General features: G+C 37.4%; 1 protein-coding gene across 9 annotated transcripts in view; it reads left to right on the top strand.

Annotated features, from left to right (window-relative positions):
- The window catches only part of LOC107718644 (rho guanine nucleotide exchange factor 28-like), a 66,565-nt gene that overhangs the window by 37,427 nt on the left and 3,620 nt on the right, over positions 1-25,518 (top strand). For 5 of the 9 annotated variants that reach the window (XM_016525823.1, XM_016525828.1, XM_016525821.1 and 2 more), the window contains 26 exons: positions 1,005-1,105; positions 1,836-2,125; positions 3,268-3,463; positions 3,616-3,730; positions 5,495-5,581; positions 6,277-6,319; positions 6,799-6,900; positions 7,412-7,535; positions 8,358-8,493; positions 8,725-8,780; positions 9,016-9,076; positions 9,222-9,354; positions 9,807-9,922; positions 10,042-10,182; positions 10,269-10,519; positions 11,204-11,329; positions 11,435-11,552; positions 11,670-11,921; positions 12,273-12,349; positions 12,860-13,038; positions 13,165-13,256; positions 13,731-13,913; positions 14,393-14,631; positions 16,109-16,156; positions 18,777-19,292; positions 24,302-24,623. In XM_016525823.1, the coding sequence (XP_016381309.1) occupies positions 1,005-1,105; positions 1,836-2,125; positions 3,268-3,463; positions 3,616-3,730; positions 5,495-5,581; positions 6,277-6,319; positions 6,799-6,900; positions 7,412-7,535; positions 8,358-8,493; positions 8,725-8,780; positions 9,016-9,076; positions 9,222-9,354; positions 9,807-9,922; positions 10,042-10,182; positions 10,269-10,519; positions 11,204-11,329; positions 11,435-11,552; positions 11,670-11,921; positions 12,273-12,349; positions 12,860-13,038; positions 13,165-13,256; positions 13,731-13,913; positions 14,393-14,631; positions 16,109-16,156; positions 18,777-19,292; positions 24,302-24,623 (4,104 nt within the window). The remainder of the gene's footprint in view (positions 1-1,004; positions 1,106-1,835; positions 2,126-3,267; positions 3,464-3,615; positions 3,731-5,494; positions 5,582-6,276; positions 6,320-6,798; positions 6,901-7,411; positions 7,536-8,357; positions 8,494-8,724; positions 8,781-9,015; positions 9,077-9,221; positions 9,355-9,806; positions 9,923-10,041; positions 10,183-10,268; positions 10,520-11,203; positions 11,330-11,434; positions 11,553-11,669; positions 11,922-12,272; positions 12,350-12,859; positions 13,039-13,164; positions 13,257-13,730; positions 13,914-14,392; positions 14,632-16,108; positions 16,157-18,776; positions 19,293-24,301; positions 24,624-25,518) is intronic. The other 4 variants (XM_016525825.1, XM_016525826.1, XM_016525827.1 and 1 more) reach the window with 4 other exon arrangements.

Here is a 25,518-nt window from a genome sequence, read left to right as displayed (position 1 = left end):
CATAGTTTAGGATGTATTAATGGAGTTCTCTGTTATTTAAGTTAGTAGCAGATTTGCTTAAATAATTGCTCACTTGGATTTATTTCTCATTTCTAAGTTGCTTTGAAACTATATAAAGATGTAAAAGTAAAAGGATAAGTGTCTGTTAAAATTGTCTGCTGTGAGAAAAAATATACACTCTATTATACCATTCAAAATTATACCATTCATTTGGGGTTGGTGTTTTTGTCTCTTATGCTCATCAAGGCTGCATTTGTTTTAATTCAAAATACAGTTGAAACAGTAATATTGTGAAATACTAATAAAATATAAAATCACTGTTTTCTATTTTAGAAATTAATTTTCAGCATCTTTACTCCAGTCTTCAGTGTCACATTATACTTCAGATATCATTCTAATATGCTGATTTGGTGCTCAAGAAACATTTCTAGAAAGTTCAAATGAACAGCCTTTATTTGAAATATAAATCTTTTATAATGTTATAAATTTCTTTACTCTCACTTTTGATCAATTTAATGTGTCCTTGCTGAATAGGGGCAGCAGATGACATTTAGATTTGTAGCTAATTCTGGGGCAGTTTTTTACTGTTAAATAACGAATTAAAAAATAATAAAAGTATTTCTTTATTTCTCAAAAAAATATTTGTTGGATCTCACTGCAGTATAAATGCAGAGACATATAGAGTTAACTGTGCAAAAGGAAAGCAAAAGCATTCCTGAAAATGAAACAGAATATTTAATGGCCATAAAGAGACCATGCTGTTGTGCTATTTTCTGTTTTACTGGTTTCTTCTGCCATCTTGGCATTCAGAGATTTTCAAAACACTTGTGCACACTCATGCACACAAACGTTTCCAAACAGAACAAAGGCAGCAGCCTGTAAAGTGACAGCTGATATTTACAATATTGTTTTTATTAGCTAACTTTTAAATATCACTGACACTGCATTTCCATCCAGTTGTATTGACACACACATCAATTTGACAGCATGTTTTGTTTTGACAGAGAAGCTGTGTTCCTCTCCTGGCTCCTGCACTCCATTTCACCTTCATTCCTCAGACACTGCTGCCGTCAGGCTCACAGCCATGCTCAGAGGCTCCGCTAAGGTCAGACGCCACACATATCGCTGCTTCTACAAATCAGCTCACTCAGTATGCCAGATCTGCAGACACTCAGCTGTAACGTTATTCATCCAAATCCCATCTCCTCCCTTCATTTACTGCCTTTATCCTGTGATTGATCTCCGTGAAAGTCTTAGGGAAAGTCTTTATTTGATCTTGGAACGTTGTAGCCTGAATCTTAAACCACAACTCTTCTGCTGCCACAAGGTTTGACATTATTAAAGACATGCCGCTATGTTTTATGAGACGTCAGGCTTTGTGTGTATATTCTTAGAACCCTGTGGCAAAAGAACCGTTTTAATTGAGTCTGACTATATTAAAGGGATAGTTCACCCAAAAATGAAAATTCGTCATAATTTACTGTACTTGCCCTCATGTCCTTCCAAACCTGTATAATTTTATTTATTCCATTTAGCACAGAAGAAGATATTTAGAAAAATGTGCAATGAAAGTCAGTGGGGACCACTAATGTTTTGGACCCCATTGACTTTCACTGTATGGAAAAAATGGTTACATTTTTTTTCAAAGAAAGTAAGTAATACAGGTTTTTATCATGCCATGAGAGTGAAACATTTTTTTTTTGTGTGAACTAACCCTGTTAAATTTCTATGTTACTTCTTGTTACTTAATATTTCTTCTACTTATATATTTGTATATGTATATGTACAAATATTGCACATGTACAGATATTTCTTTGTGTTCCCTTCTGATGTAGGACAATGACCTCAGTATGAAGTATGCTGTTTCAGGTGTCACAGAGGACAGCTCTGGGACAGATAGTGGTGTGTGGCGAATGTCAGATACAGGGGTCTTGTCACCAGGGACTGTAGATATGCCTCCAGCTGTTAAAGATGATGAAGGGCAGAGAGGACGGCAACATGCTTCTCATTCTTTCTCTCCCACCTCTCCTGCGGGACTGATGCTGGATAGACTCATGCGTGCCACACGACCTGCTGAATTGACATATAACAGCTCAAGCTCACCTACAGAGTCATGTGACCTAAGGTAAGCATGCTAACATTGATGTTTTGTTGTGACGGTCAGTTAATATCGACACTGTACACTTTATACACTACCATTTAAAAGTTTGGGGTCGGTGAGATTTTTTAAAAATGTTTTTGAAAAAAGTATATTATGCTTACCAAGGCTGCATGTATTTGATCATAAATACAGAAAAAAACATTACTCTTCAAAATATATTTAATTTGCTTAATTTTCAGCAGCCATTACTCCAGTCTTCAGTATCACATGATCCTTCAGAAATCATTCTAATATGCTGATTTGGTGCTCAAGAAACATTTTGTTATTATTAGCAATATTGAAAACAGTTGTGCTGCTTAATGTTTTTGTGGAAGTATTTTATTATGTTTTTGAAAGTTCAAAAGAACAGCATTCATTTTAAATGTAAATCTTTTGTAGCATTATAAATGTCTTTAATGACACTTTTGATGAAGCTAAATGCATTCTTGCTGAAAAAACGTGTCAATTTCTTTCCAAAAAAATGACCAACCCCAAACTTTTGAATAGTAGTTTATGTCCTCAGTTTATACTTGAAGTAGCCACATCAGGCACATGCCAACATGGATAGGTTGCATGACATAAAAAATTATTCATACATTAAATGCAGGTTCTCTTACATGTAGAATAAACATTGTTTCTTTGTGCTGACCACATGTGTTTTTGCGCAATGAATTCTTGGCTGCCGAGAGCATGGACCCATCAGTCTGATGAATTTCACTGTTTGGAAAACATTTTAATGACATTTTGTTTACTTGTGTACAATAACAAATTTGTACTGTATTGGGCACTACTTTCTTTCTGAAGCAAAACTTCTGCAGTAGAAGAAATGTGAAACCAGACACACAAACAAAAAACAAACCAGGGCAAACTGACAAGTTACCTGGCCCTGTTTGCTGGATGCATTTGCCTTGTAAAGCAGGAGTGCAGTTGTTATGCATAAGCCCACAATCAATTTGAAAAATGTTTCCATGATTTAGAAACATTTGCCTTTTTGTGGGATTTCAGCATAGTTGGAGGAGCGTTTGTGTCACACACAAAATGTATGAATTATTTACAAAGCGTAAGTGATGCTCGTCTTACTCACAGTGGTTGTTGAGAATTTTTAGAAGTCCAATCCTCTCTCTAAGCCCGAGTCTGGTGGCCTTGGAAATGGACAGCGAGGAGGATGATGATGATGACATTTTAATGAAGAAGCCCCTCCCCCAGCCACAGCCTGAGCTCAAAAACAGCGCAGATGATCGGATTATGTTTAAGCCCGCCCCTGATCTTACCTGCACGCGTTCTCACTCCGCCTCCTCTGCCTGTAACCCCACCCCTGCAAAGGTACCGCACTTATTTTCCCTGTTCTCAACAGTGAGGCAAACTGCACAAATACAGATATCTGACTACAGATACTACACGTGATCATCATTACTACATTTTTGAGCACTGTGAGATGGAAACTGAGTGAAAATGTTCATTATTTATTTTTTCAGGATATTGAGCAGGGCATCCGTCTTCGTTCATATTCCTACACCTCCCCCAAAATCAGCCTGCTGCCTCCACGATTCAGTAGGGATGCGAACCCTCCACCTGCTGACCTCAACCAGGGTCAGATCCTCTCACCTTTCACCATCCACCTCTCACTTTACTTGCATTATGTCCCAAATGATGTGTGCTTTTGCCATGGTTAGTGTTTAGTGTTACAGGGACAGATGACAGGAAGTCAAGTCAAATGTGAAAAAAAAAACACAATCAGGATGCTTGGGTAGATTATCATCTTTTTACATACAGGTTATAATAAAACTAGATAATCACAGGGCATAAACGAAAGTCCAGTTATCAAGTTTCTGAAAACATCTGTTTTTTTCTCATTGCTGTGAGTGACTGAGCATAGTCATAACATCTCTTGTATTTCCTGTCTAGTCTGTTTTAAGCATGATGAGCTTTTAAGGGATGACAGGATTTGTAACTCACTGAAAACTGAATATTTTCTTTTGGTTGAGTTTTTTTATAGCAAGATCAGAACATTTATTTATACAGTATATGACCTGTTTGACACTGTGAATGTAAGCAGTTCATATTTATGTCAGCCCCTACCGGTTAAAGCATTCACAGCGCATTGTGCGGTAAATCAAAATCCAGATCATTTGTGGTTTATTGTTGTAGGGTTTGTGGTCTGTTCTGTATAGATTAATTTCCATTTGGATGTAAATCCAGTAAATATTATATTTAATTATGATCAAGTTCACATACACTCCCAATAATGATTTATAAGTTTCTTAAATATAATATCCAATGTGGCAACCCAGATTTTTTTTCTTTTTAGAGCTGTCAGTGGAAAAGCAGAACACAGTGCTGTTATAGTCACGATTCTGCCTTGATTGTGCACTGCTTACATATGCAGTGTGAAACAGGCCTACTTTCTTACTGTGTCATGGATATTAAGCTAAAATTTATAGTATTTAGCTCATGATCTCCTTTTTTATCAGTTGTTTTATCTCTTTAAAAAGGGTGTAACTACAAAATTTAGCTTGTTTGTAATGCCCTCGGATGATCTACATTCATTAACATCCAGTGAGTCAGAGTATCTCACAATAATTGCCCGTTTCTATGGCAGTTAATGGTGCTGAATCTCATTTGGTAGCATAATCAAGCCTGCTCTATTCCATTCATCCAAGGCTGGCAAGTAGATTATTAATGTTTATAGGAAAACTCGGATGATATTCCTTTTCTAATGTCTGTAAAATAATTTATGGGCACACCAACATAATAGCTGAACATAATAGCCTTTACACTTGATTACTAACAAAACTGTAGTGAACAGACACACACTACTAACAAATATCCTCAAAACCAAGTAGCTCGTTAATGTAGACAGCTTATTTGGGCATCATCCCTGCTGGAAACACCATTTCAAGATTGTAATCGTGTTATTTAGTACATGGTAGCTGGACTAAACTGTTCTGAAGCTTGTAAACCGTCATGGATCAGCAATCCATCTTCTACATCGTCTGACCAGCTTCATATGGTCAAGTTGGTTCATTGCGGCTAGTAGTCCAGCCGACGATGAACTTAGAACAGCTAATGACCAGCTATGACCAGCTAACCACCTACCATGTTCCAAAACACAGCTGCACACTTAAGTTGGATTGTCTAGCAGGGACAGGCATGTTTGGTTTTGAGACACAGCCAAAATGTGCTGCTGCTTGATGATCCAGACATCATTAATAGAGGATCCAATCACCAATTTTTGGCTCTTTCTGCTATAACATTTCATAATTTATACAAATCCTTCCATTCAAAACCGGCACAGTATGTATGTGTAGAGTAGTGCCGGGCTGTAGTGAGTGTCATGTCCGCTGTGTCCTGTAGATGGCGCCCTCTCCAGCAGCAGTGGCAGCAGGTCTCTACTACAGGCACTGTCTCTGTCTAAATCTCTGTCTCTGCTCAACCCTGTTAGTAAGTACGGCCACGCCTGCTCACCCGCTCGCCCGCTCACCCGCCTCTTATCCCGCACGCTACTAACAACATAGCGCAACACTTCTGCTGCTGAAAGCACTCTGTGTTTATGTGGGAGAAAATGGATGGTTTTTTGTGTTTGTATAGTGTGTTATTTTATTATTATTTATATAACATTTCAGTATTTATTAATTTTTCAATTGCCTTTTGTTTTTATATTTTTGAGATTTTGCTATGTGCTCCTATAATTTTTTAATTTGAGTAATTTTGGTACTTCAATTCAAGTTTTTTAAGTTTACATTTTCATCTCATATTTATATTTTATTTTATGTCAGTTTTTTTTTAATTATTAAAAAAAAAAGTTTTTAATAGTTTTAGTTTTTGTAAACGATAACAACACTGGTCTGGTGTGTGTACAGTATGTGTAAGGTTGCAAATCTCCATGGCTTTGCTTGCTGGTTGTGGAAGCCTAATTGCAGTGCGTCTGCCTTCACCCTCAAGGGGTTTCATCATTATTTGATAAGATGTTGCTGGAAAGGAAGGATGGTGTCATCAGTCTGTAGATGAATGTTTATAAAGTCTATAAGGAAACCTATTGTAAATTCTCGAAGATGTTTATTTATGAGTGTTTCAAAAGCCATTAAAAAGTGGTCTTGACAGAAGCAATCTAAATGATAAAATTCTCTTTTCCACAGAACATCGTGCCTGCAGCACATCAGAGCAGCCTCAAGAGAAAAGGTAATGCAGACCTCTAACAACCTTTCATCTCCACTGATCCCAGTGTTAGGTATTAACCAGAGAATAAAACTGTTGAGAACAATTCTACATGGATGCCAGGTGACAAGATGCTTCCTGTTGATTTGAAAGACGTGGCACCTTTTTCAGGTGTTAACCTTTCCAAATTGAATGCTATTGGATAGTGTTGTTTTTGTTTAATGAGCAAAAATATTAATGTAAATGGACACATAGATATGCATGCAGTAGTTGGTGACTGACATACAGTATGTCATATTGCAGCTCATATATCATCATCATCCATATCTGTCAACTTATTTCCCTGCAGTATGTTTTTTCTTAATGTTTTTTTTACAGCAAAGCACAGTAGCGCCCTCCAGAGACAGTCTGTGTGTGTGTGTGGAGTGTGGATACATTACAATGTAAATGTATGTATCTGTTGTGTGTATGAACACTCAGAGTGCTGTACTGTACCTCTATAGGGAGTTAAGGTTTCGTAGACGTGCTCAGTCGGCTGACGATGAGACCAGCGCAGAGCTGGCCAACTCCCTCCAACACCTCACGCTGTCCGAATTCCTCAAAGAGTATGTCAATACAGAGCCCCAGTAGCCCCAAAACACCAACAACACCTTTGGCATGATCGTCTTAATAACCTAACCAGAATGTCACCTACGGGCATGAAATCAAGTCTAACCTTTGTGAGATAACTCCAAATGATGCTTTCACTTCACTGTGTTGACACTAAAATATGTAATAACACTGTTTGTGAACCTAACTGTGGTCCTTGTCTCACAACTCGCCTCTCACCAAGCAAAGATTTCTAATCAGGTATGTGTGAAATGCAGAGAATGTCCGCACTGCTCAGGTGGTATGTCCTAGTTATGGCACAGAGGCTGATGACTAATTATTAATTTTCCTGTTTCCAGGAAAAGAATGCATGACTTAGCCTGAAACAAATGCATTAATGAAACTGCCCAGCCACTGCATCATGGTCTGAAAGTAAAAGCTGTGTTATCATTAAACACTCACTGGATAGGCATGTGTTTGTGTTTATAATGCACAGGTGATTAATATAAGCGGGCTTTTGTGTTTCAGGATTGAGGAAGAGGAATGGGACAAATATATGATCCCTTCCAAAACAGAGTCAGAAAAATACAAAGTCAGCCGCACATTCAGCTTTATAAAGAGCCGAATGTATAGCACTCGCAACAAGAACAAGGTAAACATATGTGTTATGTATACTGTATTTATATTTATACACTGCTTTTCAAAACATTTGGAGTGAGGAAGGTAATACCTTTATTCAGCAAGGATGCATTGAATTGATCTAAAGTTACAGTAAAGCTATTTATGATGTTACAAAAGATTTCTATTTCAAATAAATGCTGTTATTTTCAACTTTCTAGAAACGTTTTTTGAGCACAAAAATAGCATTTATTAAAGTTAGAATCCTGAAATTATCACAGTGTTTACAGAAATATTAAACAGCAAAACAGTTTTCAGCATTGATGATAAAAAGAAAAAGTTACTTGGTGGGAAAAATACTGTACATTTTAAAATATTAAAATAGAACATTTATTTTGAATTGTAATATTATTTCACAATATTACATATAAGCAATATGTTAAAATCTCAAACGTTGGTTTATAGTCTTATCATTTACGTTATACAATACATATTACTTTATACAAAAATACTTTTTTTCTTTAAAAACTGAACTATTTTTTCCTGGTTTTTGCACAAAATATTGTTTATTAGCCATTCAGGGCGACAGAAAAAGAGATTGGGGTAAAGACTGATTGTTAGTCCCAAAAACAGCCAGAGGTGTCTCTTTTAATCATTAAGCCGTCTTTTGGCTGTAACTGTTTTACCAGCAGCAAACTCTCCCATGGCCTTTTTTTGTCACACAAGCATGTCAGACTTAGACTAACTTAACAAGCAGAAAACATGTAGTGATCAAAATGTTGAGTGTAATGTGCAGTCACGTCAGGTGGTGATGTGGACTGTCAGTGATCTGATGGCTTTCCCTCGGTTCTTTAAGGGGAAAGGAAAAGAGAGAGAGACCAAAGACAAGCAGGTCAATGGACACCAGTTCACAGCAGGATCTGTCCTGGGGTCGACACTTTGTGAGATCTGCGGCAAGCCAGCTTCGGGGAAAGAGGTCCTCCACTGCGCATGTGAGTTCGTTTAATTGGAAACAGATATTTTAAATAATAAAACTGTCATAGTTTTAACTTTAAAAGATGTACTGTTTCTCGTAACACGGAGGTATGTAATGAGTCATTTCATTTTTATCTATTTTTGTCATTTGGAAGGTCTTGGAAGTCTGCCAGGTGTAATGTGTGTTTTTCTGTATTATATATTTATGTTGTTTCTTCGGATTTGTTTATGTTTCTCTTGACTCCTAGACTGTGCAGTGAGTGTCCATAAGGGCTGTAAGGACGCATCTTTGCCATGCCTGAAGGTGGACTGTGCTTGTGTTTGCACTTTTTTTTTTCTCTTGAACTACATCCAAGTCTGATAGATTGACTAAGTTTAATATTTAAACCTAGATGTTTGCCCATGTTTGGTTAGACACAAAGTACTGAGACTCTGTGATGAGTCCCATTGTTACAAAACAGAACACTGGTAATCAGTGTATCAAATGAGGATGTAATGTTATGTTTAAGAAATTAATTTAATAATACTCTCTTTTACAGAAACCTCAAGACAAATATTCTGTTATGACGGTAAAATGCAGGACAGCCTCCCTCCCTCAGAGTGAGTTTTACCAGCTTTATAAAACATGTGAAGGAAAATCGATATAACTCCCGCTATCATATCATTGAACTCCTTAACAGAGTTTTTTTAGGCAGTTACACTTTTGTCTTGGTTTTGCTCTCACCTTTTTGTCTGTCACCTTTAGATTTTATAGTGCGTGAAAGTTCCTCCTCGTCCTCTCAGATCCCCACCTCTGCCTCTCTTCCAGTGATGACATCACGAGACTTTACTCCCCTTCCTTGCCCTCTGTCTAGAAGTGTGCCTGCAGTCACAGAAAGGTCCGAAACTCTTACTGTGTTGTAATATTCAACAAAAAGTATCTAGATAAATGAATTGTGAATGGTAATAGCCCATAAGTTATGATGTGCTCAATCTCAAATATACTACAAATCAACTCTGCAAATGAAATTATTTTTTTGTTTGATACTGTTATGCTATTTGATATTTAAAATAATATCAATTAAAAGGTGCATTTGGTCCAAAATTAACTGCTGCTTGTTTATTTTCAGTTTGACAGTTTCAGACATAATATGGAAGTTTATGTAGTCTTAACACACTACAAAAGAATTAAAGCTGACTACATTTTATGATTTTATTTCCTCTGTAAATGGGGAATAATTGCTACTTCTTGACTGTGTGGATAATCAGTGGGTGCCCAGAGTTTGTATTTGTTGAGTGTTTATGGTTCCTTAGTGTTCTAATGAACATTTATGACATGTTTTCCCATCAGGATTAGTGGTAGCCCAGAAGCAGATAGTGACGCCCCACTGTGGCGGAACCACATCCAACCAGAGGAGCTCCTCCAAACCATGGAGTCCTCAACATCTGATTCCTCCCTTATTGAAGGTAAAACAGCTGGACTTTTGATGAAGGAAATCACCAGTGAAATAACTGGTCTTCCTACTCCAACTCAACATACATAAAACACAATAATTAACTCTTTTGTTTGTTCCACATTTCCATAGACTCTGTAGATTCCCCCCTACAGAATGAGCTGGTAATGAATGCTGTGGATTTGGAGGCGGAGTCATGGAGCCTAGCGGTGGAGCCCCAGTTCTGTAAGGTGCAAGAAAAACGCATCATCAAGAGACAGGATGTCATTTACGGTCAGCTAAAACTCACTAAAAATGTTTTGTATTGAATAAGTTCTGTACATCATTTGATAGTGTTTTGTTCTCTTGGTCTTTCTCAGAGTTCATGCAGACCGAGCTCCACCACGTACAGACGCTCATGATAATGGCGGAGGTCTTCAGGCGGGGAATGCGGGAGGAAGTCGGGCTGGATGTGGACACTATTGGACGGATTTTCCCTTGCTTAGATGAGCTGCTTCTCCTCCACCGTGACTTCCTGTTCGCGATGAGGGAACGGCGGCTAAGCTGCGTTCAGCCCAACAGCAGCAAGAACTACCTCATCCACCGTGTGGGTGACATTTTTCTGCAACAGGTACACAATTATAATTGTTGTGTATATGTCTGTATGAGTACACAGTTCAAATTCAGTGTCCTGATCAATTTAATTGTAATTTACAATTAAATTGATCAGTTTGCATTTGTTAATTTTAGTTAATGCCTTTACTAGCAATGAGCAGTACATTTGCTACATTATTTGTTAGTCTTTTTTAATGTTTGTTAATATAACTGTTCTTAGTTCATGTTAGCTCAGGTGCTGAAATTACCATTAAATACTTTAGAATTTTTTATTGTTAGTTCATATTAACTAATGTAGTTAACTAATGTTAACAAGTGATACCATTTAAGTAGTTGTTATGTCATAACCACGACTAAGCAGTTCATCCATTTTGCCCATTTGGAAGGTTCATGAGAAAAGCTACAATGCCCATTCCACGAATGAATCATTTTTTGAGTCAAATATTTTTGAATGAATCAGTTGAGGCAGTTCACAAAACAGGTCTGGATAGCATTTCCAATTCAAACAACATAACTGACTACTTAATTATCAGAGTACGAAGCATCGTTGAAGAAATTAACTAGCATGTCACACTAACATGAAGCTATGCCTGTCACCACAGCTCAAGAGCTGTAGCTCCATCCACACCTGTTATTGGTATCGGTGTTATGTACATATAGAGTACAGTACATCATAGGTGTGTGTCTGTGGTCATTGTAGTTCTCCCAGGAGAATGCAGAGAAGATGAAGCAGGTGTATGGCGAGTTTTGCAGTCGTCACACAGAAGCGGTCAGCTACTTCAAAGAGCTTCAGCAGCAGAATAAGAGATTTCAGCTCTTCATCAAAGTGAGAGCCAAATCACTCAATGACTGTATCAGTCATGTTTTAATGTATTATGGATGCTTTTGGCAGCACTGAATTTCAGCTAATCTGATCTTTTTGGTTCCACAGCAACAGAGTAGCAACTCGTTGGTAAAGAGGCGAGAAATCCCAGAATGCATTTTGTTAGTGACGCAGCGAATTACAAAGTATCCCGTCCTCCTGGAAAGAATACTGCATTATACAGAGGGTATTTTTCCTCACCCACAGTACTTACCGTACATACACACAATATCACATCCAAACCCAAACATATACTGTGCGTACACATTCGTTTAGACTCAGTTTCTCTTATTCTTTGTTTCAGAGGGCACAGAAGAGCATGCTGACCTGTCTTGTGCACTAGTCCTGATCCGAGAGCTGATCTCTGCTGTGGACCAGTGTGTGAGTCAGTACGAGCAGAACCAGAAGCTGAGTGAGGTCCTGGGCCGCATGGAGAACAAGTGCTCGACTAAACTCAAGAGCGGTTACACCTTCCGCAAGCAGGACATCAGCAATGGCAGGGCTCTGCTGCACCAGGGGCCACTGCTCTGGAAGACGGCCACAGGAAGACTGAAAGGTGAGAAAATGAATTGGGTTACACTTTATTTTAAGGTGTCCTTGTTACAGTGTAATTATACATTTAAGTATTGAGAAATATTAATTAACTACATGTACTTACTATATGGTTAGGGTTAGGATTAGGATTTGGTTTAGGGTTACTTGCATGTAATTATGCATAATTTATTGTTATTATAATAGTAAGTACATGTAACGTGTAACAAGGACAAGGAGTGTTAGCGAATTGTCACAATATATTACACAGTAGTCAATAGAAAGGACATATGAACAGCCATTTGTGCTTAATTCTTATCTGGCTCGGTTGATGAAAGATCTGGTTACATTATTTGATTGTTCTGGTCATCCACAGATGTTCTGGCATTTTTGCTGTCTGATTCATTGGTGTTCCTTCAGGAGAAAGATCAGAGATACATCTTTGCTGCTGTGGTTGGTTTTTGAGATTACTATGCATTTTCATCTTCATAAAGCATACATTACAGTTCAAAAGTTTGGGTTAATAAGATTTTTTAAATGTTTTTGTAAGAAGTCTTATATACTCATCAAGGCTGCATTTATTTGATTTAAAATAACGGTGTTCTGTTGTAATATTTTTGAATATTTTATATATGAATTTTCAGCAGTCATTACTCCAGTCTTCAGTGTCACATGATCCTTCAGAAATCCTTCTAATATCCTTATTAACTCAAGAACAATGTCTTAGTATTATCAATGTTGAAATCAGTTGTGCTGCAAAAACCATTATCAATTTTTTTTCAGGATTCAAAAGATTTTAAAGGCATTATAACTTAACTTAATGACACCAAACTTTTGAGAAATAGTGTAATCATTTGTATGCAAGGAATAGCCTACATTTGATTTAGTTTGATTTTTTAAATAAGTGTTTTGCGTGAATAATAGTTTGTTTTTGTTCAAATAGTTGTTCTCTTACTTTCCCAGGACCAGAAGCCTCCAGTGATCTCTCTCCAGAAGCTGATCGTGCGTGAGGTGGCCAATGAGGAGAGAGGCATGTTTCTGATCAGTGCATCTTCAGCTGGGCCTGAGATGTATGAGGTACACGCTGCTTCTAAAGATGAACGCAATGCTTGGATGAGACTCATCAGAGAGGCTGTGGAGAGGTGTGTAGTGACGAGGAATGGAACATGTCATACTTGATTCTTATCTATAAGGGCAGCTGAGCGGGAAACAAATTAGTGTGTACGTGATTGTATTGACGAATTTTAAGTTGCATTTGTTTTGCTAAGTTGCCCTGAAGAGGAGGATGAAACTACAAGTGAGTCAGAAGAGGAAAGGAGAGTCACGGAAGCAAAAGTCCAAAAGATCCACAGGCTACAAGGTACAACCGACCAGATAGGCTGAACCGAAGGATAATATTTTATAATAGCTGAAATTTATATATAATTTATAATACTTGGAGATATCTCTCCATTTGCACCCCCGTTCATCTTTCATCTGCGGTGCAGGCAATTACTGTGTATATGCAAGAAAATGACATTGATATAGTGATTGGCTAATGACACCTCAATAATGCACACATTTCCTAACCTTTACTAAAATATATTTGGAGAGCTCTTATAGCATGAAGTGGACTTGTCAATGCATACACTGACAGTATAATCAATTACTGTTAAAATATCTAATAATGTAATGAAATACACAAGATTTGTATGTTGCTTTTATTACTTCACTAGAATACACAGTTGAATAGTGGTCAATGAGTGGTGTAGTTTCCTAAACTATTTGTGCACATTTGTGTCAGCTAAAGAATAATATTTTTTTGAACATGACAACCAACCTCCTTCTTTCACAGAGTCTTTGTGTGGCCACGATCACCTCATCTGTGCCAATCTGGAGGAGAAGCTACACACCTATGCCGAGCTGTCAGTCATGGCAGGACGACGTGAGACAGGACCAGAGCCCAGACTGCTGGTACGGCCCAGCACTGAAGACATCCCTCAGGCCGGAGTACTGCTCAGTGCTGCTCTTAAAGAGGGTGAGAGTCCACTGATAATAATAGTTGTTGTATAATAATAAATGTTTATTACCCACCAGATCAGCATATTGGAATAATTTCTTTATGATCATGGACACTGAAAACTTGAGTAACAGGTGCTAAAAATTCAGCTTTGCCATCACAGGCTTAATTTACATTTAAAATATATTAAACCAGAAAACATTTACTTTGCATTTAAATTGTAGTAATATTTCACTATTAGTTTTTACTGTGTTTTTAATCAAATAAATGCAGCCTTGGTGAGCATAAGGGACTTTTAAACATTAAAAATATTTTACCGGTAGTGTAGTGCATGCACATGGATATATTCACACTCACATATTTATAGACACAACATGTTTCAAGAGGCACTTTTTACGGTACTTTTTAACAATACTACCAGTTTTACCAGTTTTTTGTGTACCACAATACACATAACTGCATGCATAGTAATCCTGCTGTCTCTCTCTCCTCATTAGCGGAGAACCTGAAAGCAGCCCTCTCTTCTCACTGTGCTTCTACTGCCGCTGTCCCGTCTTGTCCAGAAGAGCAGACCCAACCCGAGCCTTGCTCTCCCTCCTCCCCCCTGTCCCCCGAGAACCAGAGTCCACTGATGGATCCCCTCCAGAGGGATGAGGAAGAGTGGAGAGGAGAGGAAGGCTTAGAAACACAGGCCTTTAATCACAGCTCAGACGCTGATCACAATATACACCTAAAGGTAAATGTGTTCTCATAAACAGCACTTGAACAGCCATTATTTGCACACGGGATTACTACTAGAAGATGAATTGTGGTAGTATAATGTCACAGCATGATTACTAATAGAAATATACTAATATAGGTAAGAAATATTGAATATTTTCCATTATAAGTGATTTAAATTGCAGCCTTACCAAAAAGGCTGTGTTCAGCATGAGAGGTACAGTCGCCCTGCATGAATAATTCACATTCTTCTTGCACTATCACATCTCATTCTTTATGTTACTAAGTATTAATGAGCTTAAAATAAGACGAGTCCATTTCACTGCCTCAAGGGTCCCGTTTCATTAAATATAAAAGCGAAGAATTAGGCTTTCATTTTCTTGGATTTCTTTTCTGCTGTCGATGCCGTCTTGCAGTGCACTGCACAGTACGTCATGCTGATAAGGTTTTTTGTGCTGCTGACATGAGCACAAGGTCATGAAAGGAGATTATCAATATTTAAAAGGTATTTAAATTTTATTGCTACAAAACAAAGATTCTTGTTTTACTGGATGTTAAATAAATTGTATTTCTTTTCGACATTTATTTAGGGTTTTAAGCTTTAGATTACCATTAATATTATGTTATATTTGTATTCTGTTAAGTTACAGATTTGAGCAAAATTGATCCTGTTCTACATAAGCAATAACAGACATAGTTCTGTGTCCACTAGGTGGTGCTGTAAACGTAATGTTCATATAGACGGGACATAAATCTTGCCTTAAGAGGGCAGACTTGTTTTGTGTTGAATTCAACACAAAAGAGTGTATTCTTTGTAACTGTTATCCCATTTATACTTCTACACTACAGCCCACGAACATCCAGACTGCACTAAAGTGCGGTAATATTATTGGTTCTCTCTTATATAAAAGTAATATTCAATCCAACACAACGTTTAATAACACAGGAAACTATCCAACTCAAGATAAGGTGAATGTAGGGGTATAACAACCATTAACAGGCATTTTTTCTCATCCTCTCACCTCGTGGGAAGTTATCAATGCTGGTGTCTTAATGTGTCCCCCTACATTACTCAAGCATCCTTGAGTGAACACTTAGCCTTGCTCATTTATAAATCTACTTGGCTGGAAGGCTGTTTTCTTTAACTCAGGTCACCGCGTCTGTTTCCTTTGCTGTCTGTTGACTTTGTAGATAAAGAACCAAATGGTGTTTGAGTCAACAGATGCTGAAATTTTTTAATCATTCCTAGGAACCTCCTGAAGTAAACACAGAGTTTGCAGTTTTGTAAAATGTGCTCCAGCAAGCAGATGTCTGACAAAAAATGTAAATGAAATATCTGTTGTTTGCAATAGAACAGAACATATTGCTATAGTGCACACAGCTATTCTGTTCTCTTTCCAGGAAGAAGAGACGTTAGTTGGAGTAGACTCATAGTTTTGATTAAGAGTTCTTTACTTTCTGTTGCTCATAGTTTGTTTGTTGTCCTAATATAGGTGAGTCAGAGTGTGCAGAGCTTGACTCAGCTGCTATACAGTCTACAGGTGAGCTCATGTCACACAACCACATACCAACTGAAAGAATAATTATAGTGGACAGGCCTTACGTCAGGCACACATAAACACACGACATGACTCACTTCAAATAGCTCTGTCCAAGCCTTAAGTTTCATTGCCTAAACGTGTTTGACCAACTATAAAACTGTCTTATATAACATGCTGTGGTTTGGATGTATAATAGAAGGATGTGGGACGTAGACATAAGTGGCACACCTGCAAAAGTCTCTTAGAAGAGATTGACCTTCTTTTTGTATTGCTATTTAAAAAAAACATTGGAACTTCCGAGCTACTTTAGATGTCCTTATCAAAGGGATAAATTTGGATGTATTTTTATTGTTTGTTTGGAAGTAGGGAAGCATAATACAGCTGTTCAGTCATGATGTCAATTTGTAGGCCAACCTGGAAGGCTAATTCGCCACCGGTTCCCTCTGGAATGTGTAATGGGTTTTTAGAATAGCTGTTTTTGATTTATGAGTAAAATAAAACTTTGACATTTTGTTCTGTAGCATAATTTACAGTTACAATTTACAGTACATCAAATATGAATTTGTGCTTTAAAAGAGTTGATAGAAAATTGCTACACAAGGACTGCAGCTACTTCAAGAATGTACACTACTGTTCAAATGTACTGTTCAGTCTTTTATAAAAGATGCATTAAATTGAACATAAGTGACATATTTTCTTTCTTTTCAATATGATTACAGTTTTCACAGTCAGCATTCTCTGAGCATGAATCTGAACCTGAGCGTAGTTGAGCCAAACTGAGTCTAAGAGACTTATTTTCACATGATATTTAGTTACTGTCTTTTACCTATGCAGGACAGCATCGTAGTCTTTATGTAACAGTTTGTTAGAAACATAGATTTTTAGCATCATGTGTTTGAGTTATGACTGTTATTTGTGTTATATAACAAAGTGTGAAAGTAATTCTTCAATGTCTTCAAGTATTGTTAACCACAGACCATATGTTACTCAAAATCAAAAACTGCTATGATAAAAACCATTAGACATACCAGAGGGAACCATATATGAAAAATGCAAATTTTCCTCAGATTTTTAGGGCTAAAAACAGCTCCATTTAACAAGTCACTAGAGGCGGCACGAGAGAAGATGCAATTTATGCATAGACTTGTGTAAGTTGAGACATATACTGTACACTACCATTTAAAAGTTTGGGCTTGTTATGATTATTTTATTGTTTTTTAAAAATAAGTCTCTTATGCTCCATTTATTTTATCAAAAATACAGTAAAAATATTAATATTGTGAAATATTACCATTTAAAATAGCTGTTTTCTATTTTAATATTTTTTTAAAGTATAATCTATTCCTATGATGCAAAGCTGATTTGGTGTTCAAGAAGCATTTCTTATTATTATGTTTATTGTGTTCTTAAGTGAACTAAACTTCAGCCGATTTCCCATGTGCAGGGAGTAGAGAGCAGTGAACACTATGTAGGGAACATGTCAATCGGAACACGGTTCATTCATGGAGCTCTCTTCTAACGAGCTGGTTATCGGAATCAGGTGTGTTAAACCAGAGAGACATGCAAAATACGCAGAGCTGGGGGTCGTGAGGACCAGGATTAAGAACCGCTGCTTTAATGAATAAAAAGTTCAATAAATAGCATTTATTTAAAATAGAAGTCTTTTGTAGCATTATAAATTTATTTACTGTCTGTTTTGATTAATGTATTGCAACATTACAGAATCAAATTATTAAAACCTTACTGATCCCAAACTGTTGAATGGTACTGTACTTGTGGCTGATGATGAACTGAGGGTGGTAGCCTAGTGATGGTTTGGTCAAGACTCACTAGTGTTAGCTATTTCAGTGAATAAGTGCCATTGTTATTCACCTTTGATCTCCTTTACTTTAAAGGATTAGTTCACTTCCAGAATAAAAATTTCCTGAAAATTTACTCACCCCCATGTCATCCAAGATGTTCATGTCTTTCTTTCTTCATTCGAAAAGAAATTAAAGTTTTTGAGGAAAACGTTCCAGGATTTTTCTCCATAGAGTGGACTTCAGTTGGAGCCAACAGGTTGAAGGTCCAAATTGCAGTTTCAATGCAGCTTCAAATGGCTCTACACGACCACTGCCAAGGAATAAGGGTCTTATCTAACAAAACAATCAGTCATTTTCTAAAATAAATAAAAAAATGTGTATACTTTAAGCCACAAATGCTCATCTTGCAATATGTAATTGTGTATGTATTGTGTAATCAAATTGAAAAGGTCATGCATGTAGGCGGAAGTACCGACCCAGTGTTTACAAAGCGAACGTGCAAAGAAAGTCAAACACCTATTACAAAAAAAGTTAAAACAACGATGTCGGACGATTTTGAAGTTGGAGGAGAAAATGAGATGAGAGTTTTTCACCCTACCCAACTTTTTGAACTGAAGTACACAGACAAAGAACTAACCACGCGTGACCTTTCCAACGTGATTACGCAATGCGTGAAGTCGTGCATGCAAACCTTAATTTATTTTCGACTGAAGAAAGAAATACATGAACATCTTGGAAGACATGGGGGTGAGTATATTATCAGGAAATTTTTCTGGAAGTGAACTAATTCTTTAAACACCTTTGCTTTTTGTAAATAGGCCACAGTCACCATCCAAGACAGTTGCTATGAAGTCCAAAGGCTCCTCCTCCTCCTGTTATCAAGCCCCTCCCCTCACCCACACTCCCGCCCACTGCCCATCACTCGCAGCAACCAGACCCTGCAGGAGCAGGAGCGCCAGCGGGAGGCGGAGCGCCGGCGAGAGGAGCTGGCGGATGTGGCCCGTCTACGGGGCACCCTTGTACGAGAGAGGCAGCAGTGGGAACGGGAGTGCCAGGTGCGACAGCTTCATCAGTCTGAGCTGGAGGCGTCACTGGAGCAGAGGGAACTGGTGTGCCACCTAGAGGAGCGGAGGCTGCAGAGCGAGCGACAGGAGCTCCAAGAGCAGCTGCAGGAGTACCAGCAAAGCCTGGAGAGGCTGCGAGAAGGCCAGAGGACTGTGGAAAAGGAGAAGGAGAAGCTGGATGCTCAGCGTAGGCTGCTGGAGAGTTTGCAGCAGGGCTACCAGCAGAACCTGCCAGCTATGGTCATACCATTGGATGGACAGCAGACACAGGTGATGATCAGTGAGTGGATGGGAATGTGTGGGATTCAGTGGTGGTCTATGTGATGTGGAAATTAAAGTCACCATGAAATCTAAACTGGCAATTCTTACAATGTATGGAATAATGCCGTGTTTATTATAAATAATTTATCAGTATACAGCATTTTTTGTTTTAAAAAAAGGGTGTCTAATGACCAGACAAATTTCAATCCCTCCCCTCCTGCAATATGTCACTCACACGAAACAATCAAAGCAAAGCTTAAGTCAAGTCGTGACATTGAATACTGCGGGTCCAAGTCTCCACTTTGTTTCAATTGAGAGTGCAATTGAGAATTCAACTGAGAATCTCAGCAGCCATTTATGAACACTATTTATTTATAGCACACCTCTAAGTTAACCTTTTATATACTCTGACACCTGGTCAAGTGAGATTTAGCTCTTAAGGATAAAGGTTTGGATCATGATACACACCATAAATGTATTTTGGTACTGTTTGTTGTTCACTTTTGGGATCACATAGAGTGTTTTAATCTGGAAACGTCGGTGTGTGACGTCAAACTTAAAGGTGCAGTAGGACATCTTGGAAAATGCTAACTTTACCCTGATAGCACTGAAAGCGTACGTCGCACCCTTCCTGCAAATAGCCATCCAAAGCCATGCCCCCTGAACGCATATATGCACACAGACCAGACGACCAGAGACAACATTACTACAATACATCATGTGTCATTCACCGGTGAGAAAACTTTATAGTACAGTTAGTAAAAGTACTACAATACCAGGAAGGAAGATCAGGTTGTTGATGTTTGCCTGCCATTCTCGCTCTGTCTGCACAGCGTACGTGAACGCGCTGATGGAGTATCCTGTCTGTGCGATCAGGGTGCGCAGAGGTATGCAAAAACATGTTGACAGGCAGGTAGGAAAGTCAATCAAAACGCTCGGAATGAGCATTTTGATTGGACGAATATTTCTTGGTCCTACGCTTTCCACAGAATATATAAATACAGATAAATACATTTAGACCACTCAACTTAATGGTTACTATCGGGATGTGAAGAGACTTTCAACCAGCATAACAAGAAATGTTTCTGAAGACAATCACCTATTGCACCTTTAAGCAGATTAGCAAACAACAACAATCCAATCAATTACCGATAGACAAAATCAAATCCCGCCCTACATTTTTTTCTTTGTTCGAGAAGCCTACCTCACAGTAGGGAAGAAAAAGTGATTGCAATTTCCGTTTCATGCTGACTTTAACATTGCTCAAACCTGCTCATCTTACATGGTTCCCGCCTCCTTCTTCCCGTGACTACAAACTACGTTACAGTAACAATGAAAGATTGTTGTAGGTTTCTTTTTTGTTGATAAATGCTTCATTACATAGATGACCGGTATCTGTGGTTGAATCATGAAATTATGTTACTTGCTTTATATCAGTTGTGCTTTGGCACTTCTCTTCTGAGCAAATGAGTCTGATGGTTTGAGGTTTACTTGTGTTTACCTGTGAAAATGCAAGGTGGAATGACAGAAACTTGAAATTTTCCATTAAATTCAAACAGAGAGATCTGAAAATCAGTCGTTTTTGTAGGCTGTAATAACTCTGGGTGGGACAAGAATGTGATTTTGAACAGATTTTTGTATTTACTGGCTGAATAGTAGTATTTTGTTCATTTGAACTAAAACTGAAACAAAAATTCCTTTATTGTGTACTGTAGCTTTAACAATGATAATTTTTTTGAACACCAGCCAACCACTTAATGTAAAATAAATGGATCAAATCATGCAGTGCAATCTATGGTTTTTAGAAACAACCTCTAATGAATGCATTAGTTAAGATTGCTCATTTATCTGTAAGGAGACAGTTCTCCTTTTTAGTTCTCCTTTTCCCTTTTCAGCCACGTTTTTGAAAGAAAATTGTTGTCATTTGCATATTTATTTTTTGATTGGTCAGAGAAGACTTTTGGCTGTCAGCCTTCTATGTTCTTGTACAATGATTTGAACTTGCTTAGACTACAACATCTATTTAAAAATACATATTTATGCATTTGAGTTATATACATTAGTGAGAGATTGATTAGAGTAGTTTTAATTAGTTTATTTAGAGTAATATGTGAGGAATCTAAGGCTGTCTTCCCTCCTGTGATTGACTGCCACTAGTGGCACTAAGGGTGCTTTTGTTTTGCTTTTGGGACTTTGTAGTTTCTTCCTGTTTGTTCAAATGCGTGTATATGCATGTTCTCCATAGCTGTTTGTGTATGTTTGAAATATTCCTAAAAGCTATATCTGTGAGCTGTGGGTATGTCATAAAAGCCTTTGTGCACAGTGTGATTCTGGAGACGCAGCTGTCTTCTAAACACTGAAATATTTCTTTGCTCCTCTGCTCTTTCCTTATCCCTCCTTTACTCTGTTGCCAAAACACCCAGGTAGTGATGTCAGAGGAAAGCTCTCCCAAATCCGCTCTCATCTGACTTTGAAGATAGAACCAAACTGTCAGTTATGAATTCAAGGAAGATAAGCTATAAATTTTCTGTTTTTCTTGATCCCATTTGCTTTTCTGTCTTGTAATCCCCTTCTGTCTCATTTTGTTCTTCTTTCTGTTCCTTACATATTTCAACTGTTTTGCATTCTTCTCTCTCTTTCTGTCTTTCTCACTCTTTTGTCTCTCTTCTAAATTAAAATATTATATACACTACCATTCAAAAATAAGATTTTTTAAAATGTTTTTTGTTCTCACTAAGGCTGCATTTATTTAATCAAAAATACAGTAAAAAAAGTAACATGTGAGATATTATAGTCCGTTATATAGAATTTAAATTTGTTCTAATTTAATATATTTCTATTATGACAAAGCTGAGTTTTTAGCAGTCTTCAGTGTCACATGGCCTTTCAGAAATCCTTCCAATATTCTGATTTGCTGCTTAATTATTGCTGTTCAATTATTATTATCAATGTTTATAAACAGTTGTGCTGCTTAATATTTTTGTGGAAACCTTGATATGTATATATTTTTTTTAGGATTCTTTGAGTAGAAAGCATTTTGACATAGAAATCTTTTGTAACATTATAAATTTTTTACCTTCATGTTTGATCATTTTAATGCATCCTTGCTAAATGAAGTTAATTATTTCTTTAAAAAAAAATCTAAATGAAAATGAGTGGTAGTGAGCATCCCTGTTTCTTCAGGTTGCAAGTGTGCATGTTAGTCTCTTTCTCTCTTCTTGTTTTTGGGGTGAACAGTGTTTTGGATTATTGGAATACATTTATTGACCATTCCTTACAAACATGCCTTGACAAATAAATAAGTCTATGGCAGAAAACCTAAACACAACGGAATTTATAAGGTCCAAAGCCAATGTTGTGTTTTTTTTTGTTTTTTCAGGCAGATTCAAATCAGGTGTGGCAGGCCACTGAGGAAGAAAACATTTCTTTCCTTTGACCTCTTGTACACAGGGAGGATTCAGTTGCGGTCAAGCGTCTGTTTTTCACACACAGCTAAGCCTCTGATTCATTACCTGGGATAATGAGAGCAATTCATGGCTCATCAGTCTTAGGCCGTGTGAGGCGGTCTTAGCTTCAGCCTCTTGTCTGTGTGCTAATAAACAAGCTAATGATTAATGATAATTAAAAAGCCCCTACCAAGGAAAATAATTAAAAACAACTCTGTGTGCTTCATTCTGCAGGTCAGGGAAGTGATATTTCATTTGTTTGTGAGGTTTGATTAGAATGATCAGAAAGAGGATGAGTGCAAGGGCGAGATGTAGGGCAATAGCGTCCATCTGATGGCTAACTGCTCTGGAGTGTCTTGACTAGATATAAAACACCGCATTGGGGAGTAACTACTTGACTACAGTGTTCACTGGTGTGACAGTAGTTCATCTGTTTTCAAAACCAATAGCACTGTTGTCTTACCAATGCTGTATGTGAAAAACCATTTGTATCAGGATGCTTAAATTTTGTTGCAAATTAATAAGGTTGTAGGAACACTCTCCATTTAGATATTTTATAAATACAGCAACGATCTGAGAGGTAAAATCCTTATTGTCATTTGTATTGCGTGGATTCCCGCTCAGAATGGCATTCATGAAACCACAACTTTAAATAGCTTGTGAGTGTGTATCCACCATCTAAGCTTTGACCTTTTGGCGAATATATTTCTGTGTCTGCCTTTAAGATGCTCCCACACACATGAACTGCCTCAGGCCCAAGTTTTATTTATGGTATTATTTGTGGGGGCTGATTAGCACAGAACGGTGATTTTGAGCTTGGGTCAATGATTCAGTCTGGCCTTTAATTCACATATGTAGCCAACCAACTGAATGAATGAGGAAATCTCAGGAAATGGGTGAAGAGGTGGATATGATGTCTGATGGAAAAACAGCATCATACTTTAGTCTCTGCTGTCAGTTTTTTAAAGTGAAACAGCTGATTGTAAATGTGATCAAATGAAGTACACACAAAAGATAACTATGGGGGGAAAAAAGGAAAGGCCTTTGAATGACCAGATGATGTCATGTGGAAGTAAAAAATTATAAAAAAATATTAAAAATAATACAGTTTGTGCTAATAGAGGTAAGCTGGAAATTAAAACTTAATTCAACATAATGGCTGACTAAAATTGCAGCGCACTGAAGTTTTTTTTTTTTACTTTAATGTTCCCTGATTACATTATAATTTAATTTTAGATACATTAAATTGTGCTATTTTTCCCCAAAATGTTCAACAATATTTCTTCTCTTTGTCATTATTTGTTACTGTTTTCCGAACTAATTCTTAGGATTAAACAGATTATGTAAGTTTACTACTTCTATATGTTCAATATCATGGCTTTAAAAGGTGTGGCAAAGTTGTGTGTCATAACACATAATCTGAAGCTGCTAGCTAAACACACCTTTGCTGGAAGTCGTACATCTGGGCATTATATAATTTGAATGAGGTGCAGGAGTATGTACCGTAATTGTGTTGCTTATAGATAAGTATATTGTAGTAATATGTGAGTGATGCACATGTCTGTCTTTCAGGACGCGGGTCACCATCACCTGAGTGGTCAGGATGAGCGTGGATCCATTTTTGTGAACGAGGCAGCATTTATGTCTCCCTCTCTGAACAACAGGCACATCCACCTTCAACATCACTCACACCATCATCATCAGACTGTCCACCTGCACTCAGGATACTTGGATTCTCCCAGTGCTCAGAACAGTCTCAATTCACTCCTGGCACGATCCAACCACAGACAGAGCTCTGCTGGAGTATCCGATGCTCCTGCAGGGCATGAGAGCTGGACTGGAGGAACAATGTACTCGACCCCTCTGAGAAGTCTAACAGAGATCCCAAACAATGGTAATGTTTTTACTGCAATCACTAGTAACTTAGTTGTGTGGGCAGAATGAGGAGTCTTATGTTGCAGTGTGAGTAACTGTTAGGGTTTTTATTTTTTTGCTGCACATTCCCCACCCCCTAAAATAAAAATGATATGCATTTATTTGATCAAAAAGTCTGAAAACGTAATATTATGAAATATTATTACCATTTAAGATAACCGTTTTCTATATTAATGTTTTAAAATGTAATTTATTCCTGTGATGGCAAAGCTGAATTTTCAGCAGCTATTACTCCAGTCTTCAGTGTCACATGTTCCTTCATGTCCTCATTTGTAAGTCGCTTTGGATAAAAGCGTCTGCTAAATGACTAAATGTAATCTTGTAGTAAATAATTATAACCAAATTTAAAATGCATAGTGTAACAATGAATTGATAAGTGTTATAATGAATTAACTGTGGTTACAATTATTCATGAGATTGTACAGTGCATTTTAAAGTGCATTACAAGGCATAATTAATGCATTAAAACTATTTTATAAAGCATCATACATAAAGGCTTTAAGTAAAGCGTTACCTAGATTTTAAATAATATTTTCATAATATATTAGGTCTCAAACCAAAGGGTAAGATTATAACTGATGAAGTCTGGCACAATGTGAAAATAGCTTCACATTACGTAACACTTGAGTTAAAAATGAGACTCAAAAAAGTAATTAATTACAAATGATTGGATGAGCCGGTTAAAATACCTGTTGTGACATTAATTGGCAACTGTAAACAGTTATGTCATAACTGCACCAGACACATGGTGTGACACATCCAAACAAATCACTCCTGTTATAATCACCACCAACTCTTCACACAAGAAGCGTCCGTCTGCAACACACTTTGGAGTATGTGCATGGAGTGTGTGT

This window comes from Sinocyclocheilus rhinocerous, unplaced genomic scaffold, assembly GCF_001515625.1.
Source record: "Sinocyclocheilus rhinocerous isolate Xijiao unplaced genomic scaffold, SAMN03320098_v1.1 scaffold873, whole genome shotgun sequence".
Lineage (NCBI taxonomy): Eukaryota > Metazoa > Chordata > Actinopteri > Cypriniformes > Cyprinidae > Sinocyclocheilus > Sinocyclocheilus rhinocerous.
This window is presented reverse-complemented; position numbering and strand designations above follow the sequence as displayed.